This window comes from Bactrocera oleae, chromosome 5, assembly GCF_042242935.1.
Source record: "Bactrocera oleae isolate idBacOlea1 chromosome 5, idBacOlea1, whole genome shotgun sequence".
In the NCBI taxonomy this organism is placed as follows: domain Eukaryota; kingdom Metazoa; phylum Arthropoda; class Insecta; order Diptera; family Tephritidae; genus Bactrocera; species Bactrocera oleae.
The window spans coordinates 45,952,909-45,968,661 of record NC_091539.1 but is presented as its reverse complement, the minus strand read 5'-3'; the positions used below and the strand labels follow the sequence as shown (position 1 = coordinate 45,968,661).

The 15,753-nt window shown below is 33.0% G+C and overlaps 1 protein-coding gene across 3 annotated transcripts in view; it reads left to right on the top strand.

The window, feature by feature from the left end:
- Tpst (tyrosylprotein sulfotransferase) overlaps positions 1-15,753 on the top strand; it is a 127,917-nt gene that overhangs the window by 22,104 nt on the left and 90,060 nt on the right. The window contains exons 4-7 of one of the 3 annotated variants that reach the window (XM_036365993.2): positions 80-259; positions 896-1,032; positions 4,486-4,684; positions 9,702-11,221. In XM_036365993.2, coding sequence (XP_036221886.2) covers positions 80-259; positions 896-1,032; positions 4,486-4,684; positions 9,702-10,208 — 1,023 coding nt within the window. In that variant the 3' untranslated portion in view covers positions 10,209-11,221. Of the gene's footprint in view, positions 1-79; positions 260-895; positions 1,033-4,485; positions 4,685-9,701; positions 11,222-15,753 lie in introns of those variants that run through there. The other 2 variants (XM_036365997.2, XR_004977162.2) reach the window with 2 other exon arrangements.

The window sequence follows — 15,753 nt, the reverse complement described above, 5'->3', positions numbered from 1 at the left end:
TTTTTATCTCAATTTTCTTTTTCCTTGTCAACCGCTTGGTTCGGCGACTCTACATGTTGCAACATAATTTCGCTTTTAGGCGAAGTTCCTGTTTATGGTAAGGGATGGGCGCGCCACAGTGCATTCAATCATCTCGCGCCATGTGACGATAACCGGCTTCGATTTGACCAGCTACCGGCAGTGTATGCGGAAGTGGAACTTCGCCATCGAAGTGATGCACAACCAATGCAAGGAGATCGGCAAGGAGCGCTGCATGATGGTAAGTCCATAAGTGAATGTGCATTTCTGTGTGAATTTATATTTTTCCAGGGGAAAACATATATAGCGTAGAAAGAGTGCTTGCTAGCGCTCAAGTGCTTACAAATGGCGATGGTTTGGTGCGGCAGCATCAGTCATTGATTGATTGAAATGTGTAGCATATTGACAAATACGACGAGTACGCGTTCATGCAACGAACGACTGCAAAAAAGCTGCCTTCAAACAGATCTGCCAGTGAGACATGTTAAAAAAATCTAGTGAAAAATCAAAATGTAAAACTCTACCGTTATTTGCGCTTTGTTGCCGCAATTCACTAGCTGGTTTTAGTGATTTTACATTTTACGTTTCATTTTCGTTTTCGTTTTTATTTTAAATTTTACATTTTAATTTTCAATTCACATTTTCCATTTGATTGATGACTTAATGGTTTAGTCGGTTGTGAATGCAAATGCGAATTGCTTCAATCGCTTTTATCATTTCGAACGCGAGTTCGTTAATAAAAAAACCTTTGTATTTTGCACATATCATTTGCTCGCTTAATTGAATTAAAATTCAAATTGTCCACTTTTTCATGTTTACTTTGCAGCTAGTGTCATAAGTTTTCATTATTTGTTTTTATTATTGTAATTTTTTTCAGGTCTACTATGAACAGTTGGTTCTGCATCCCGAAGAGTGGATGCGGAAAATATTGAAATTTCTGGATGTTCCATGGAATGATGCGGTTTTGCATCATGAGGAGTTCATAAATAAGCCAAATGGTGTGCCGCTCTCAAAGTAAGTCAGAAGTGACATATGCTTCTTTTTTAATTTTTACTATAACAGTATTTTTCGACCATTTAAAATGTATTATTGGTTCAGTAGTTCTAACGAGTGGCCTACAAATGTATCTTTAGACTGATGCTAAATGACCTACAAATCAAAACGCTTTATTCTCAATTTCTAAATTTAGTTTTCGGAAATTTTTCTCTGCAACAGGGTGGCCCTGATTCGTAAATCTGTTCAAGATACGGATTTTTCTTGAAGGAAATAGAAAATAGGAAAATCTAAAGTTTTTTCTCACAGTTACAGAATAAGTTATATCCTAAGGGTCCGCGGGCCAGCAAATTTCCGCATTCTTGATTTGACACCAATCTTTTGCGAACCTTAAATTTTTCATGTCCAAATTTCTTATCCAGATTAGAGCGAGTCGGCCTTTCGCGGGCTGCCTTGTGGATTTCAGTCGATAGCGTTCCACCGATTGTGGTTGAATCTTGTCTCAGAACACTAGTCAGCCACATTTTCTTTTGAGAATTTTGGCCCACAGGAGTGTGGGATTTGTGTGTGACCATAAGCCCGTGTTAGAGACGGCGACGGGCAAAAAAATACGGCAAATATTGCGAAGGCATGCATTTGTGAAAACTTGCAGCACTGAATGTTGAATTTGTTAAAATTATGATTTTTGAGCTGTCAAACAAGTTCTGAAAACAGTTTAAATTTGTTTAATATAGATCAACGGTATTTTTTGCGCCCAACACAAATCTACCAAATATATTAATTTTTATACCAGATATTTCACGGGAAAGACTAAAGGTGCTTTAACCATGAACTCGCAATGGCGGGATCTATTAGAAATAGGTGCTAATCTAGTAATTATGCAGTGACATCTTTCAAAAAATTTCGTCAATTGTAATTTGGCTACATTTTACCCTTATATTAGGTTGGCCGTTATTTCCCTTCCGCTTTTTTGTCTTTTGAATTTCGCGGCTATGTACAAAGCGCTACAGAGCTCGTATCTGGCAACACTATACATAATTTGAAAGGTCTTGACATAACCTACAAAATGATTAGTTTGGATATTGCATTCAACAGTTATAGACGTGTAAACATGGAGTTCACTAACGCCGAAATTCGCGCTATTTTAAAGTTTTCCTTCGTTAAAGGCAAATCCGCTAGAGAAACGTTCCGTGAGATTAATGGTGTTTTGGGGGATGGTACTCTATCACTTCGAACCGCGGAGGAATGGTTTCGACGATTCAGAGCCGGTGAAAACGACACCATGGATAAGCCAGCCGGCGGAAGACCTGTGACGACAAATACCGATCAAATCATGGAATACATCGAGTTAGACCGGCATATGGCATCTCGTGACATCGCCCAGGAGATGGGAGTTAGTCACCAAACCATTTTGAACCATCTGTAGAAGGCTGGATACAAAAAAAAGTTTGATGTTTGGGTGCCGCATAATTTGACGCAAAAAAACCTTCTGGACCGAATCAACGCCTGCGATATGCTGCTGAAACGGAACGAACTCGTCCCATTCTTGAAGCGGATGGTGACTGGCGCCGAAAAATGGATCACATACGACAATATCAAGCGAAAACGGTCGTGGTCGAAGGCCGGTGAATCGTCCCAAACAGTGGCCAAGCCGGGATTGACGGCCAGGAAGGTTTTGCTGTGTGTTTGGTGGGATTGGAAGGGAATCATCCACTATGAGCTGCTCCCATATGGCCAGACGCTTAATTCTACCATCTACTGCGAACAACTGGACCGCTTGAAGCAGGAGATCGACCAGAAGCGTCCAGATTTAGCCAACAGGAAGGGTGTAGTGTTCCACCAGGACAACACCAGACCACACACTTCGTTGATGACTCGTCAGAAGCTACGGGAGCTCGGATGAGAGGTTTTATCGCATCCACCATATAGCCCGGACGTAGCGCCAAGTGATTACCACCTGTTCCTGTCCATGGCGAATGCCCTTGGTGGTGTGAAGTTGAACTCAAAAGAGGCTTGTGAAAAGTGGCTGTCCGAATTCTTCGCAAATAAGGAGGAGGGCTTCTACGAGGAAGGTATTATGAAGTTGCCGTCTAGATGGAAACAGATCATCGAACAAAACGGCGCATATTTTAACTAAATCCGATCACTGTAACACTTTTTATAAAGCATTGAATGAAGAGCAAAAAAGCGGAAGGGAAATAACGGCCAACCTTATACTTGAGTGTTAATTGGAATCTCTATAACTAGCTTGATGAAGCAAGAAGCTAGCTAGATCTCCTACTATTCACAATGAGGCATAGGCATATTACTGTTCTGCTGTTAGTGTAAATACTTCCCTCCGTAAAGAAAGCTGCACGTCAGAGCTGTAGATTCCCTGGACTTTAAGTAGTCGCTTACCACTTTCAACACATACACATCTTACAGATATTAGCACGAAACGAATCCACCAGTGCATAGCTCTCTTCTTTTCCAATGACTGACCGTCGTAATCTTTTTTCTTGTCTACGATCTATAGTAATAATCTTAGAAAATGACTTAGTTTTCAAGCGATCACTACAGAACACTCTAGAAGATCTACTTACATCAAGACCAAAATGTGAAGTTCTGGTACCAATAGCCGATTAATCCGATATTATTGCAAAACAGATTCCTCGAATAGTACTGAGATCGATTCGGATCGATCTTCATGGGTTCCGCATGAAAAATATTTTGAATGTAGAGAAGATCTTCGCTTACTTACTATAATATATGTACAATTCGAAACGTCTTATTGAGATAAGTAATGAAATAATAGGCATGCGGACAGTATTTTTTATTTTGATTTCGCCTAAAGATATACTTCAAGCAATTTTTGGACGGTTGATCCTCTAATCTTTCTTTATCTTAATTTTCTAGCTTATTAAAAGGGTATTCTAGTGTAGAAATTTGAAACGAAAATTCTCATATTTTGATAGTTTAGATATTCAAAAATATTTCCATGATTTTGGTTTTTTTTTCAAAATTCAAATTATTTTCAATTAAATTATAGCCGTATTGCTGTCGTGACCGGTTTAAGCTGATGACGAAACTTTAAACGATTTTTTAAAAATTCTACTTCGTTATACTTTTAAAAAAATCTAGAAAATAAGAAAATTAGTGAAAAAATCGATGTTTATTTTTAAATAGCCGCCATATAAGGAACATTTATAGTAAAAATAGCAATTGATTTTTTCAGTTAACAAAAACTCTCGAATTTCGGCGGCTAGACTAGAATTAAGGTCTTAAATTTTTTTTTTTTGTTTTTTTTTTTTGTTTTTGGAAGAAATTACTTATTACATAAAAATTTCAAAAACGCCCTGGGAGTTTTAAAAATTCATATTTTTTTAAATCCAGATGGCGAATAGTTACTTTTTGGAATATTCTTTAATTATATAAAACTGCATCACTATATACAATAATATCAATATTTACTGCCATTATCCTTATTTCTTTCAGAGTTGAGCGCTCCTCGGATCAGGTTATCAAACCGGTGAATTTGGAAGCACTCTCCAAATGGGTAGGCAATATACCCGAAAATGTGGTACGTGATATGGCCGACATTGCGCCCATGCTATCGGTGCTCGGTTATGATCCTTACGCGAATCCACCGGATTATGGTAAGCCAGATGCTTGGGTACAGGATAATACTTTTAAGGTATGTGCGCCACAGTCCTTTCGTCAAACTTGTTCTGTTACTTTTTGTTTGTTTAGTTTTTTGCTACGTGTTTTACCAAATTATCCAATAATTCGTTCAGTATTAAATTTGTTTAAAAGTTTTCATCTTTTTTGTAGCACTCATTTTACGCATATTGAACCACCTATTTTAGCTCCCATCAAAAGAACATAAAAAATGCAGGGAAACAAAAAATAAAAAATAAAAAATGAAAAAATAAAAATAAAAAAAATTGATGGTTCGTTTCAAGTTTGAGAACTTGCTGATAGACTTGTCTACTGTCTGACAGCTCAGCTGTGATTTGAATGACAGCGTTCAGCGGTGTCTCCGTGCTCGCTCTGCCATTTGTCAATTTATTATTATTTGTGATTCGTGATTGCAAATTGCACACAAAACTCCCTAATTCTTTAGTTATTTACTCACATAGTACTATATAATGCATACTTACATATATTTTTGGTTTCTTTCCAGTCCATTAAATATGAATATACATATTCTAAATAAAATTACACATAAACACCAACCCGCACACTTACTAAACTACCCGTAATTCCTCAAATAAATAACCAGTAAGAATAACTGATATCTCACCAATTCAAACATACCTACAATAATTTCAGTTGCAAACACTTGTCGCTGTGTTTGTGTGTGTGTGTGTGTAAGTAAGGATGTGCTGAGCGCTATATTTTTCAAATCTTTGATGCTAGACTTCACTTATGCGCTGTTTTAATATATTCCCGATATATTTATTGCATGGAAATGAACTCACACCCCTTTCCGCACACACACACACACACACAAACACGTACACATCAAGTCACATGTTCATCATACAATCATTCTCACTCTCGCCATACTCGTTTAATTGGAGTATTATTTTGCATATATGGTAAAGACGCTTTCTATAGGCTGATACTTAGCGGCAGCTCGAGTTAATCGAAAATTTTACACACTCACACACACACACTCATTAAATATTTATGTGTCTGTTCGTGGCTGGAAAAGGCGTACAGTAAAATATCTGTCAGGGTTTTGTCTTAGCTTGATTTGATCAATTATATCGTTCGTAGTTGTGGCTTTAGTTCGGTTGCTTACTTGCGGTTAGATGATAGTATAAACACTAGAAGAATCGAAATTTCCATTAAATATATTGTAAGTAAGGAGGTGTGTAAGTTAACATCTCACTAAATGGGTCACCAATACGTACCGTGATGCAAATATCGTTTTGTTTTAATAAAAGCCAGTTTATAGTCCTAAAAAGGCCTCATGTTGATAATTTATTCCGAGTATAAGAAAAATATAATTAAATTCCTTTTTTCCTTTACTCGGGCTTTATTAAACTACTAGAGGGTAGAGTAGGGATAGGGGAGCATATTTTCACTATTCTATCAGTTGATTAATGTTTGAGAACCCTGAACTGTAATTAATGCCAAAAATAATTTTTAGATTTTTTGATAATCTTTGGTTAACCTTAAAGAATTATTAGCTTCACGGAATTAGACGTAATAATGCCATTAAAAAGGCAGTACATATACATATGTAGGTATATTTGTAGTTTAGAAATTCCTCATAAATAAATTAGACCGACTAATTATTTATTTTAATAGAAGAAAGTTTCGTCCTTCTAGAAACTGCAATTACAAAAACAAAAAAAAACAGTATTGCAATGTTGAGTATATAACTATTTCAAAAAGCATACGAAAAACTTGAGTTGCCTCGGGTGATCCGAGACACATTAGTATGTTAAAATTATGGTTTTGACACTATGGAAACTACTACCTACTTTCCTTACTTCCTTTTCCTCTCTTATAGACTTGCTCTGCCACAATACACAACGCTACAACAACATATATTTAATTTTTTATTACTGTATTGATGGTTCTTATATCTAAATAACGACATTCTTTAAAACTTTAAAAAATAATATATTAAATCTTCAACCAATATGAGTATCAAATAGTGCAAAGATTTCGTTAGAGCATACTTACATATGCATGTGTTGAGAAAGGGGAGTGGCACCACGTATAAATACCTATACATAATAGTGTTAGTATCTAGGCCTTTCTGCTAATATTCGTTTTATTTTATTCATATTTTTATTACTTTAAAATCATGTTTTTTTATATTCATTCCACTTAGCGCTGTGTCTTACTCTAGCCGTTAAAAAATAGATTTATTCAACAAAGAACAATTTTTTTAACTAATTGATTACTTTTTAATTTTTCACAGTAAATTTGACTTTTTTCAAGTGTTTTTTATTTGTTATTTTATTTAGAGATCGCCTATTTAATTGTCTTTTCTATCAGTTTTATTAATTTTCTTGAATTTTTTTTTAACACTTTTATTTTAATTTAATGTGTTGTTTTTCTATACAACAATGTGGTTTGTCCTCTCTCGGCTTTTTAATTTAATAATTATTTTTCGATTTTATGTTTTAAGTCTTTTAATGTGGTGTTATTAAATGGATTATTACTTTTTTATTTACTAAAACTGTTTCTCTGAATTTGTTATATTTAATAAAAAATTTTATTTTTGAACGTTTCCATGTTTAACTTAACAAAATGTTACACCGAGTTGTAAAACGGTTGGGTTCACCTACCGTTGTTTGTAACACCTAAAACAAGATACAGGGTTTATATACATATTTCAAAACGATCAGGATGACGAGACTAATTGGTCTCCGCCCGTTTGTTTCTTCGTCTTTCCGTTTAAGCAAAACTTGAATAAAAATTGAGATATCTGACTGAAACTTTGTACAAAGCACTCTTTGCAAATTAGTGGAACCTGAGCACCGGGGCTCAAACGGCGCTGACCCCTACTACAATTTCAAATTTAGTGTAGAACATCATATCAAACGCCCCGCACAAGTAATGCTTCTGACTCTGATCCAAACGTAGTAGAAACCGGTACATATATTTCCCTAGCCCTATGCTAAACTTTTTAGCGCAAGTATTGGTCAATTAATAAAAAGTCGTAATGAAATTATGTTGGTTTGTTTTCTTTGGCATAATGTAGATATTCTGCTGGAATGCAAGAACCCAGTAAAATCATTTCTACCAATTTGGTTGGCTGCATTTTTTACATGGCCAGATAGGAGTCCCTGCTGTCTCAATAAAATACCCAAATTGAGTGTTATTGCTTTAGTCCTTCTCCCAACAGCAAAATTATGAATATACCTATCTAAGATAGACTATATTTCGTATATTAAGCAATATAGTTTAATAATTTAGTGGGTAGTTAGCAACATTTTATTTCTTTATCACCCATTATTATTTAAATATCTTTTAATCCCGTACCTGTATAGTAAAATAATTTGGCACAGTTTGCCACGAAGTATGTAACACCCAGAAGGAAACTTTGGAGATCCTACATAGTATATATTTATATAAATGATCAGTGTGACGAGTTGAGCCGATTTAGTCATGCCTGTCTGTTCGTCTAGCCGTTTTGATATATCTATCTAAAATTTTGCACAAGTCTTTTTCTCCCTAAGAAGCTTCTCATTTGTCGGAACCGCCGATATCGGACCACTATATCATATAGCTGCTATACAAACTGATCGATCAAAATCAATTTTTTGTATGGGAACTTTTTTATTTGACGAAAATTCGGCATGGATTATTTTCCAAGGCAGTGTTACAAACTCCGAACCTATTCTTCAGATCAGACCACTTTAATATATAACCACCGTTCAAACAGACTGATCACTTTTCCTGTTATAAAAAACTCACTTGTGAATGGTGTTATAGCGGTGTAGCACTCGATTCAGTCGAAGTTAACATTTTTTCTTGTTTAATATTTGGTTTCTTTCGAACTTAGTTCCACCTTGCTTACTTACTTTTTTTCATTGTTTGTCTATTATAAATTTCTTATTGTTTTTGTACTTATCTGATTTAAATTTTTGGTTAGCATGTTTTATTAAAATTTCTATTCACTAATTTCATTGAAAATTTACCTACACGCATACATACATATGCCGTCGTTTGTGTGTACATACCTCCGTGTGTTGCTTTAATTAATCTCTTCGTAATAAAATTCGACTTTGGGTGCTTTCCAACTCACTTAGCTTCGAAGTGTATTGTATAGATTCTATGTTATATTGTAGAAGAAGAGTTTGTCGGAATATCTTTAGCGTGTGTGAGTGTTATACGCTCATGTGTTAGTGAGTCTAATGCTAAAGGCAAATGAGTACACATTAGTGTGGAGTAATTTGCCGTCTGTGTTTTCAATTTGCCTGTTCACACACACACACACACACAAGCGCATCTGTACGTTATGTATATGTTTTAGGGATTAATTGTGCGTTGCCGCCCACCTACCGGCCCACAAGTGGTTGTTGGTGGAGGGGTACAGTTCGCCAGCCACGAAACGCAGGCGTGTGTAAATGTGCTGCACACTTATTGTTGCTAACTTTTTATTTAACCAATTCAATCACGCACATACCTATACACCTATTCGCATGTGTACATACATACAAACAAAGATTCACAATCATACGCTGCTCAATGCACACATACACGCGCATATAATAGCTGATCACTTATGCATATATTTATATAACGGTTTATCCTTTTGAACTTTGCATAAGCTATGAAGCATTTACGTGTGTATATACTGATATATGTATATATGCATTTTTATAATATATATATGTTTGTGGGTGTGTGACCAGCATAACTTAAGAGGTGTCTCGGCGCACTTTGTGCTCGCTGCCTAATCGCATGTCCTATCATTCGTACTTTGACTAACAATTCACTAATACTTTTGAAAAAATCATATAAATTATTTTGGTTTTGGGTTTTCGGTGTTCTTTCTTTGGTTTTGGTTTTTGCTTTGGCTTTGTTTGCTTTCAATTTGCTATCATTTAGCGATATTCATATTGATTTGGATTTTCACATAAATTTTTTTATTCCCTGTGCTGCATGAAAAAACCAACAACAACAACAACAACAACAAAACTCGTCCATAATATAACAACAACAACTGCAACAACAATTAGGTAAAGGCCAACCAGCAACTATGGGAAAATAAAGCGAGAAACGAGCTGCATCTGGTCGAGCATCAAATACCCAAGGAGCCCAAATCGCAGGAGGTGGACGATAGAAACAACAACAACAACATCAACAGTCAACGACGACGCTACATAAGCACGAACAGTAACAACAACAACAACAACAATGAGAATAATAACAGAAATGATAATACCAACCAAGCGGTAATGGACTATGAGGATGACAACACTTACACCAACACTAATACCAACAACAATATTAATAGAAATGACAACCCATCGCCGCAGCGGCACGATGGCAACCTTGTGTGGGTGAAGCCGTTGAACAACGGCAAAAGTATGAATGCGCAGCGAGCGGCGAAAGGCGTGCATCACAACAACAACAATGTCAACACAGACACAGATACCGACACAGATACAGACACGGATACCGACACAGACACAGATACAGGCACAGGCACAGACACAGACACAAATGCAGATACACGCACATGATATCAGCCATTTGGCGACATCGCACAGCCTTCCCAAAAACAACAACAGCAAAACCAACAACAACAAAACAAGCCGCAGCAGCAGCAGCAACAGTACCACCGACAACGGATAGTGCTGCCACGTCGTTCGAGTTATCGGCGTCGTTTGCGTCGCAATCATTGAACAGGCTTTTGAAAGCGCACACAAATCCGCTGTGACACACACTGAAACATCCACACACACACATATATATATTTATATATATTCCAATAGACCTAAAAAGTTATATATATACACACATACCTACACTTTTAAAATTGTAACTCGCATTGAACTAAGCTGAATGGCGCTGAACTAAAATGAACTGAAGTGCACTGAGGTGTTGATCCGCGGCCAACGCAGTCGCATTCACTCTGACAATGACAATGACTACGGTGACAATCCCATTGAGTGGAAAGTGGAAAACGCGCAGCGGAAGCGGAAGTCCACGACGACTACGACGACGGCAGTTTACAATAAGTGAGAAATAAACGCAACTTTCAATTGAATGGTTTGCTGCCATAATAGCTGCGGAATGACAGCAGAAAGCAGAAAAAAATCAAACACTACAAAAAAACACAAACAAAAATTATAAAAAAAAGCAGAAAAAGAAGTAATTATAAAATGTAAACGTGTGCTGTATGAAAGAATGGTGAAAAAGTGTTGTGAAGTGTGGAAGACGCGCATAAAAACAAATTAATTTAAAACAAGATGCCAAAGTGAAATTCCACTTTGTTCGTCTGTGTGTGTGCGTTTGTTTTTGTTGTTTTCCATTGTACTGAAAAGGGTGGCTTAGCAAAATGTAGCGGAAATGTTAACGTAACTGTTGTGAAAGGGATTAGCTGTGACGGCGGCACGAATTTTAATTGACCAACCTGCGTTAAAACGCCCAACTAACTAACTGTTTATATACATAAGTAACTGTATAGGCGACAAACCGACCGACTAACAAACAAACCTACCAATAAATATAAAATAAGTAGCCAACTTTTAAATTTCACTTTTTTATTTCTATTTTTGTTTTTATTTTTTTGTCGCGCATGAAAAAGGCTTTGTTTGGTGGTAATGGTGATTAGCAGAATGGCAGTTTAATTGAAGTTTTGGTTGAAATATGCAAATGTATTATTTTTTAATACAGCAGGTAAATAAGCTCAAAAAATTATTAAAGAAAATTATTCGAAAAAATGCCTGAAAAATATTAACTTAAAATTAAATTAAAAATATAATAGCAAAGGGTGGACAATCAAAACAAAATTTACTTGAAATTACGTAAAAAAAAAAATAAAAATAATTCAAAATAAAAAAATCATGCTTTATATAAATTTGTTCTATTAGAATAAATTTAAATTATTGTAATGAAAGTGTAAAAAATTATAAATAAAATAAAATTAAAATATATAGATATATTTCAATAATAACTCAAAATAAAATAGGAAAATGAAAAATTTAATTACATAATACGAAATAAAATAAAATTTTGTTGTTTAGAAATATTTATTTAAAGAGAAGTAAAAAAAAAAATAAATAAAGCAAGAATAATAAAAACAAAAGCATAAAATAAAATAATGCAAATAAATAAAATAAAGTAATAAAAAATAAAATACATTTTTTTTATATATAAAACATGAATTTAGAACAAAATACGAAAACCATAAATGAAATAAAATCAAAACAATGAAAATAATACAAAAAAAAAAAAATAAATAAATCAAGAATAATAAAATAAGTCAACAATAATAATATATTAAAATAATAATAAGAAAATAATAAAATAAATTAAGATAAATAAAAAAAAAGTTAAAATAAATAAAATAAAATTTAGTAATATAGAAATAATAAAATAAACTAAACTAAAATTAATTTTTGTTATATTCAAAATGAAAAGAAATAAAGAAACAATAAATAAAATAAAATAAAATTTAAAAAAATAAAATAAAGTAAAACAAAAAAATAAGATACAAAAAATAAATAAAATAAAGTAAAAGTTAAGTAAAAATAAAGAAAAAAGTTAATAAAAACTAAATATAATAAAATAAAACAAAACAAAAAAAAAATAAAATAAAGTAACAAAAAAATAAAAAAAATAAAATAAAATTGTATTAGGTACAATACCCTAAAACTAAATTTTTTTTATACTAAAAATATTATTCAATCAGTATTTGTAAATAATCCAAAAAAAGCTCATACCCTAAATTCTTTACTAGTTATTTCAGCTCAAATCGATAAGGCAATTTAAATTTACAGTAAAAACCGGTTAAGTACCGAACCCGCTTAAATTTCCAACATTTTCGCTTTGTTACTCGCATCTAAGGACTTAAGCGGGCTCTTTTAAGTTCCCAACCCGCCTGTGTATCACACAAAGCTGGGATTTTTACTGAGGCTTTTGAGCGGGTTTTACTGTACTTAAATATGTTAAAAAGCACATCAATAATTCTGCGGGTTTGTTTTGTTATAAACCATAAGATACTGAAGGAACCCAATATTGTGATATGAATTTACTGAAGTTGACCTTATTACTTCTTTTAAAAATGATAACGAAAAAATAATAATTTAAATAAAATTTTGTATAAGAAATAAATTACTACTTATAAATTAAAAATTTAAATTAATTTTAAAAATTATAATGGTCAAAAATTAAATAAAAAGGTTATACAATAAAATTATAAAAAATAAAGAAAAAATTATTTAACAATGTAACAAAAATTAATAGAATACCTTAAATTTAAAATTAAATCATAAATTAATCAGAATAAATTGAATTGTTTTCAATTATATTAGAAAAAATTAATAACTAGTAAATTTAATTTAATATACATTTTATTAATTATTTATTTATTTATTTTTCGAGATTTTCACAAAAAATTTAAATATTGCATAAAAAAAAAATATTAAAAAAAAACAAGATTGAAATATAATTCTCCAAATTAACCGCCTCTTGTGAAGTACTTTAAATATCTTCAAGGGCACACCTAGTGTGTCAGCCTAAAAAAGGCGATTTTTGGGAATAAAAAAAAACTAATGTAACAATCGCTTTAAAATTGTATGTGTACATTATACATATTTTAAGAATACACAGTCAAATGTTTGAAGAATAAAGACATTTTTTGACTTAATTGTGATCTTCAACAGTGCCAAAAATTGTTCTCCACTACTGCAGTAGAACAAAATTCGCACTAGAAGATATTACGCATATTGTAATACCTATGGTAGAAAAAAACTAAGAATTGACAATATGGCGGCGTTTTATGAGTTGAATTTTACCCAATATTTGGCACGTTTTTAGCCTGCCAAAATTCACACTGGTGTGCTATTGTATGGCGAACGATATATGCAGAACATGAAAAAAAATGTGGAAAACGGTTGGCCTCAAGGGCCATCCCTGCAACTTCCCTCTAATTTCATACGCTAACGTTCAAATTTAGCTTTTTTCACTGCTTTTGAGCTCTTCGAAATTTTTCGTTTTCGATATCTCGCAAGTAAATCAACCGATTTTGACCCGGTTTGCGGCAAACGATGTGTTTTTTCAAGTTTTTTAGAACTGATTAGTTTTTGGTGTCGATCGGTCAAGTCGTTTGGAAGAAATTCGAAAAAAACGATTCTCAAAATCTACTGGTCCGATTGAGTCCAAACTCACACGAAATTCAAGTGCAATGAAACCCTTTGGAATGCCGTTTAGTTTATTCAAATCGGTTGAGCCGTTTAAAAGTTATAAGAGGGTCACATACATCCACACACACACACATACATCCACACATACATACAGACATACGGACATCATCGTAGAAATGTTCGGGGAAGCTTCCTCGACCCTCAAAACGTCGAGATTTGTTGAGAACTCGATTTTTGCAAAATGGGGTGAAACCAATATCTTCCCGATTTTTAGAAAATTTTCAATTTTCTTAGCGGGAAGTTAAAAAGTTTGAACGGGGTCGAATCTTTTAGCACCGTGTAATCTCTGCAGCAAACACGAAAAAAGCTGTTTTGAGAAAAACGCGTTTAAAGATAAATTGATGGACCTGATTGAATTGAGCGGCTACACTTTAGAAGGCTGTAACTTAAAAACTATTCGAGATATCGATATAATATTTTAGTATGTTATTTTTTAAGGTTGATACGTTACAAAATTTCACACTAGTTGTGCCCTTTAAAACACAGCCATATTTTTTTACCAATGCAAAAAAGTTTAGTATTTTTATTTATTTAATATAATTATTATTTTTAATAATCTGTGCATTTCCATCAAACAAAGCAGCTAAGAGCGCCAATGCATTTATGACTGCATATATTCGTATGAATATCTACATATATATTTGTTGCTGTATTGGTTTACGCTAGTGACTGTTATGCAAATTTAAGTATTTTAGCTGACTTTTTAATGCATAAATTATGCTTAATGCTAGGTATTCTTATTTAAGCTTTCGAAATTTCCATAAATTTAAATCAATTTACTTTTCAATTAAAAATGAAATATCGTTTGCGCTGCCTTGTATTGTAAATATTGAACAGCCGCGTAATGAGTGTATGCTTATTTTTTTATATTTTTATATATAGACAAATATATACATGTGTATATGTATTTTATAATGCGATTTTACTTACGTAGATCTACACAACTTATATAATTTTAATAGATTTATTTTAATCTCTTAACTTAATATGCTTTAATATTTTTAATACAACTGAGAAAAAAGAATTTAAGGAGCTTTTAATACATAAACAAATTTAAATAAATATAGATATATGTATGTATAGTGTATAATTTACTAAAAATATACAAAAAAGAGCATATAAATAAAAGTGGTTAGTATAAAAATAAAAAAGTTAGCATTAAAAGGTGTGTAAGTGCGTGTGGAAAAAAAAATAAAGTAAGAGATATTGCATGCAAGTGCATATATTTGTATCTAACGTAAGTGCTAGTTATAAAAAAATACAAAATAATAACAAGTAATAATAAAAATAGTGTAGCTAAATACTAGGGTGTGCGTTATTTCCCAAATTGATTTGCATTGTGTACACCATGGTGTATGAGCAACATTTGTAAGGCAGTCATATGAATGCTCAGTACATTTCATGCATAACTTTAACAGCGTATAACTTTTACCAACATCCTTTAATGGAAACAATTATTAAGACCTTTTTTTGTAGAGCGAAAAATTTTGTATTAGAATGTTATGTTATATATTATGCAAAATAAAAAAAATATAAAGATGGAAAAGGAATTTGTATTTAAGGCAATTGAAAATAAAAAAAATTGTTTACGTTGCATAATGTTTTTTACGGCAATAACTGAAACTTCAGCGGGTGTAAAAACACAATCAACTTGGGCAAATAACGGACACCCGACCAAATACTTAAAGAATGTCAAATTGTATACGTGAGTTTGCATTGAGCACACTATCGTCCACAAAATGCAAATGATTTTTATAATTGTTATTAAACAAAGAAATAAGTTAATTATTATACACTACATACATACACTTATATTTTTTATACACTACATACATACACTTATATCGAAATAAATTAA